The sequence below is a fragment of the Osmerus eperlanus genome, chromosome 3 (genome assembly GCF_963692335.1).
Source record: "Osmerus eperlanus chromosome 3, fOsmEpe2.1, whole genome shotgun sequence".
In the NCBI taxonomy this organism is placed as follows: Eukaryota; Metazoa; Chordata; class Actinopteri; order Osmeriformes; family Osmeridae; genus Osmerus; species Osmerus eperlanus.
The window spans coordinates 565,001-570,216 of record NC_085020.1 but is presented as its reverse complement, the minus strand read 5'-3'; the positions used below and the strand labels follow the sequence as shown (position 1 = coordinate 570,216).

The 5,216-nt window shown below is 51.9% G+C and overlaps 1 protein-coding gene across 2 annotated transcripts in view; it reads right to left on the bottom strand.

Annotated features, from left to right (window-relative positions):
* Window positions 1–3,013: 3,013 nt before the first annotated feature.
* Window positions 3,014–5,216, bottom strand: part of tmeff2a (transmembrane protein with EGF-like and two follistatin-like domains 2a) — a 54,333-nt gene continuing 52,130 nt past the window's right edge. For both annotated transcript variants that reach the window (XM_062456300.1, XM_062456299.1), the window contains exons 9-10: window positions 4,950–5,108; window positions 3,014–3,793 (exon numbers count right to left, since the gene is read on the bottom strand). In XM_062456300.1, the coding sequence (XP_062312284.1) occupies window positions 3,697–3,793; window positions 4,950–5,108 (256 nt within the window). In that variant the 3' untranslated portion in view covers window positions 3,014–3,696. The remainder of the gene's footprint in view (window positions 3,794–4,949; window positions 5,109–5,216) is intronic.

Sequence of the window (5,216 nt, the reverse complement as noted above, 5' to 3'; positions counted from 1 at the left end):
GCTGAAACAGGCTGCAGTGATTAGCGTGTCAGTTCCTGTCTACCTGAGTGGGGCCTGCCTGAAACAGATGCCCATTGGCTGGCAGCTCTTACTGTGGTTAAATTTAGCAAGTTGGTAAATGAGCGGGTTTTTTATTTGTCAATATGAAAAAGAACCTTTAAAGTCCATGGCAAGAAAGGACTCATTCGACAGGAAATGTCTTTGGAAAGTTCTAAAACAAAGTTACTGTGAATTTACCTTTAGTTTGGACTTTTCAACCTTTAACTATAATTATCAACTTGCCTGCAAATTCTTTACAATTGATCCATTTACATTGTGTACGGTCCATTGTGTGCACACAATCCTTCCCATCTTCCCTGTGTTGGATACAGAAAATCAATAGGAGCTCCAGATAGTTGTTGAAAGGTGTTTTGTTGATTCAGGGTAAAGCTGGCCACTGCCTACGAACAATGCAGTTAATCTATTGATGCGTAGTAAATAACCCCATTAAACCACAAACCTCATTAAGATTCAGGAACCATGTTGGGCCTGTTGTCGTCCTGGTTGTTGTCTACAGCACAGTGCAGTCTAGCCTCTCTCCTCTCCTCTCTCATTCCTCCCTTCCACTCTCCTCCATCTCTCTCTCCTCCTTCTGAACCCTCGACAAAGAGGACTGCTGACTGGGTCTGTACAGCTTCACTTCTCCACATAGATGATGATAACAACCCTTATTATGTTTGACCACCTGACCACTTCTGGTGGCTTTTCTGTTCTGTGTTGTACAGATGCAGTCATCACCCCTAAAACCCATATTCAAAGGTGATCCAGCTATGATGGCACAAGGACATGCTGGATGTGTTTGACACCCTCCAGCCCCAGTCTGTCCCAGGCAGCTGGAAGGTCACGCAGGCAGCTGGAAGGTCACGCAGGCAGCTGGAAGGTCACGCAGGCAGCTGGAAGGTCACGCAGGCAGCTGGAAGGTCACGCAGGCAGCTGGAAGGTCACGCTGGGGAGGAAATGACCCGCTGGAACCACAACAGATGGCTGTGGCTCCTAAGTGACCTGATCACATAGACACATTTTGGCGACAGTAAGGGTAGTATGTGTGTGCATGTTTCCATATGTATGTGGGTGTATGAGAGGATATGTGAGTGTGTGTGAATGAGAGGATATGTAAGTTTGTGTGCGTCTCAGTTTAGACAGGGGCAAAACCCCCCTCTGGGCCTCTGAGCTCATCTCGGGCGCTGTGTCTGGATCACAAGACACAACCCAGACTACCTCACGTCTGATCTGAGAAGATGTAGATTGTAGTGAAATAATTAGTGTTTTCATAGTGTTCACTGTGCTGGTAGTTCCATCCATGCATGTGTCATCTCTCTCCTCCCTGTCACCTGCCGAAGCCCTGCAACATCTGCTGTCTGGTCACCAAACTAGGGAGGGACGACAGTAGGGATGCAGAAAACGACTGGACGAGTAACACAGCCGTGAGAGACACGATCAGCCCTCATCATATCACTTCTGTTCCCATTTACCATCTGTCTGCTCCTTCTCCTGAAGAGGGGGGAGGGAGAGGGGTGAGGGAGGAGGGAGAGGGGGGAGGGAGGAGGGAGAGGGGGGAGGGAGGAGGGGGGAGGGAGGGAGAGGGGGGAGGGAGAGGGGGGAGGGAGGGAGAGGGGCGAGGGAGATGGGGGAGGGAGAAGGGGGGAGGGAGGGAGAGGGGGGAGGGAGAGGGGGGAGGGAGGGAGAGGGGGGAGGGAGAGGGGGGAGGGAGAGGGGGGAGGGAGAGGGGGAGGGGGGAGGGAGGGAGAGGGGGGAGGGAGAGGGGGGAGGGAGGAGGGGGGAGGGAGGGAGGGAGAGGGGGGAGGGAGAGGGGGGAGGGAGGGGGAGGGGGGAGGGAGAGGGGGGAGGGAGAGGGGGAGGGAGGGAGAGGGGGGAGGGAGAGGGGGGAGGGAGGAGGGGGAGGGAGGGAGGGGAGGGAGAGGGGGGAGGGAGGGGGGGAGGGGGAGGGGGAGGGAGAGGGGGGAGGGAGGGAGAGGGGGGAGGGAGAGGGGGGAGGGAGGGAGAGGGGGGAGGGAGGGAGAGGGGGGAGGGAGGAGGGGGGAGGGAGGGAGAGGGGGGAGGGAGGGAGAGGGGGGGGGAGGGAGAGGGGGGAGGGAGGAGAGACCGAGCGGGCAGAGAACTGTGAGGGAGATAAAGATAACATTCCCAGGGTGTGTCAGAGGGAAGACATGCAGACAGCTTCCTGAGCCCCCTCCGGCTGAAAAATAAGAAGACAGACAGTCTGAGGCCTTGTCTTCTGGTTGAACTAGGAAGTGCCCCGCCCACCCAACAGTGATTCCCCCCCCTGATTCCCCCCTCTCCAAGGAATGTGGTTGGGTTGTGTGGTCTGGGAGATGCAGAAGCTCTAATGAGTTTTCTTTCCGAAAATAATTTTAGTGTTGGAGAGTTCCATGCGTGACATCCTTTTGTGGACCAGTTAGTGATGTCACAGAAGCTGTTTGACACTTCACCTTGGTAAAAAACACATTCCACTTTAGTTCAGACTTTGCATACTGACATAGCTGTCCATGTGGCACTCCAAACATAACAGGAAACAGTCCATGTTGACCTTTTTCTGAAGTTGATGGTGTTCCAGGGAGGACAGCGCCAGCACCCCCTAGTGGACATGCTGCACAACTGATCAACCTGTAACACTGTGTGTGTATATGCCCAAGTGTGTGTGTGTATATGCCCAAGTGTGTGTGTGTATATGCCCAAGTGTGTGTGTAATACAGTCTACATAAAGAATGCAGGTCATACAGAGTGATGAAGGAGTAATGTTTAAAATAATATTCAAACAATTACATTTTAAACTTACCTGAAAGCATTTATGGGCATTTATTTATGTTCAGGTTTTGGCAACACAGCCTTCCTAGTTTTAAGATATGTTGTCAAACTCCTACAGGATGCAGATAAGAGAACCAATTGAGTGTGAGAGAGAGTGTTCACTTTTTCTGTGTTTTAACTGTAGCAAAAAATGATAAACCCGTTTTGTGATATAAATTATTTATTTACATTTACAGAAAAAGACCCCATCAAGACAATGTAATAGTAACTACTGGAAATGGACCCCGGTAATACATGGTCATAAGATACAGTTGTGAGAGCATGTCCTTGTGTTCTCTACCACAGGTGCAAGGCATCATGTGTACCCACCCCCCACCCCCCCCACTAACCCCACTCTGCTGTCCCTCTACAAATAAACAACACTATTCCCCCCACCCCCCCAAACACTCACACTAACAACCAGACAGCTACACCCATCTCTCTCTCCCTCCACCCCCTCCTTCACACAACCCCCCAACTGCCTCCGTACCTCCAGAGCACCAGTTAACCCTCACCCCCTCCCTCCACCTCACACTCTCCTGGGGGGCGGGTGTGAGGGTTAGAGGGCGGGGTAGATAGGGGGGGTGGTGATGAGCAAGTCATCCTTGTGCGACCACACCCTCCACCAGTCCTGGGGTGGGGGCGGCAGCCCCCCCCTCCCCCCACCCAGAGTTCAGGTTCAGGTTGGGCTTGTGTTCCCAGGAGGTTCAGGTTGGGCTTGAGGGGGAGAGTTGAGGCTGAGTTCTGGGGCTACGGGAGACTACAAGGCAGGGCGGGGGGCAGGGCGGGGGGCAGGGCGGGGGGCAGGGCGGGGGGCAGGGCGGGGCGTGGAGGTGCCCCTCCCTCCTGGCCTCAGATGAGACGTGTGGATGCTCGCATGGTGTTCTCTGAACTGTAGTGTGTGGCGTTTTGCTTCTGACGGTTTATCCTGTTGCTCCTTGGGCACTTCCTGCCCAGACAGGAAACCAGGGTAATAAGGGAGGGGGGAAGAGAGGAGGAATGTGTGTGATAAAGGATTAGTTTTGTTCCAAGGTTCCAAAATGACTTTTATGTCTGGAAACCATATATATGACATTGTCAATATGTGTCATTACAAATGTTTCAGTGGTTTCAAATAGAACTTTAAAGTGGTCTTTGCTGCCACCCGGTGGAACAAGCAGCAGCGTTGCTGAAAAGGACACTCAAATAAATGATTCATTGAAAGTAAATGGTTGGTTGCTAAGCATACACATGCTGCAGTAACACTTGCTGACAGTGTGAATGCATGTCTGATGCTGGTCAGGCAGGAAGGCATGACGTCTGCTACAGACTCACTCACCACAGGTGACATCCTCAATGAACCAAACATTCTAGAAAGAGAGCATTCTCTACTGCCTTTAGTCTAGCGCCACCTCCCCAAACACATACATGCTAGGAAGCAACATGGACATCATCTTTAGAAGATGTGTACATTGCAGTAGGTTGGAGCCATGAGAAACTAGTTTAGAGTAGTCTGCTACATATTACAAAAGTGGGACACTTGCACACTTGACTCTGGTAATGTGATTAACCTACATAGAAAATCAGGATTATTCGAGGATAAATGAGACATTAGGTCCATCAGGATACGTAACCTTCTAACACTGATGTCTGGAGCTGGACTTCACAGCTGCAGCTTCTCTCTCTCCCTCCTCTCCTCCACCCTCCCTCCTCCTCTCCTCCACCCTCCCTCCTCATCTCCTCCACTCTCCCTTCTCTTTTCCTCTCCTCATCTCCCTCCTCTCTTCTCCTCCACCCTCCCTCCTCAACTCCTCTCCTCCTCTCCCTTCTCTCTTCCTCTCCTCATCTCCCTCCTCTCCTCCACCCTCCCTCCTCAACTCCTCTCCTCCACCCACCCTCCCACCCTCCTCTCAGGAGAGTGCTATCTTGGTGATGGGTCTTTAAAAACTTTATTAAATGTCATGTTTTGCATAGGTCAGACGGGGGTGTAGTGGCTGCAGGCAATGTGTGTGTGTGAGGGTGTGTATCCTGGCATTCAGTGCCTTCATGTGTGTGTCCAACTTATGTGTGTTTGCATGTGTGCAGATGTGTGAGTGTGTGTGTGTGTGTGTGAGAGAGAGACCCACCGAGTGATGCAGAGCACCACCACACAGATGATGGCAACCTGCAGGGCTCCGATGATGGAGGCGATGAGAACGTATCGCAGCTTCCCTGAACCAGGAACCACGTACAACACGTTGTACTCCTTAGTGTCACACTGAGGCCCACTGAACCCTGAGTGACAGCTACACACACACACACACACACACACACACACACACACACACACAAAGGCACAGACATGTCATTCGTCACACTGGTCTCAGTGATATATGTCACCATCATTGACATCA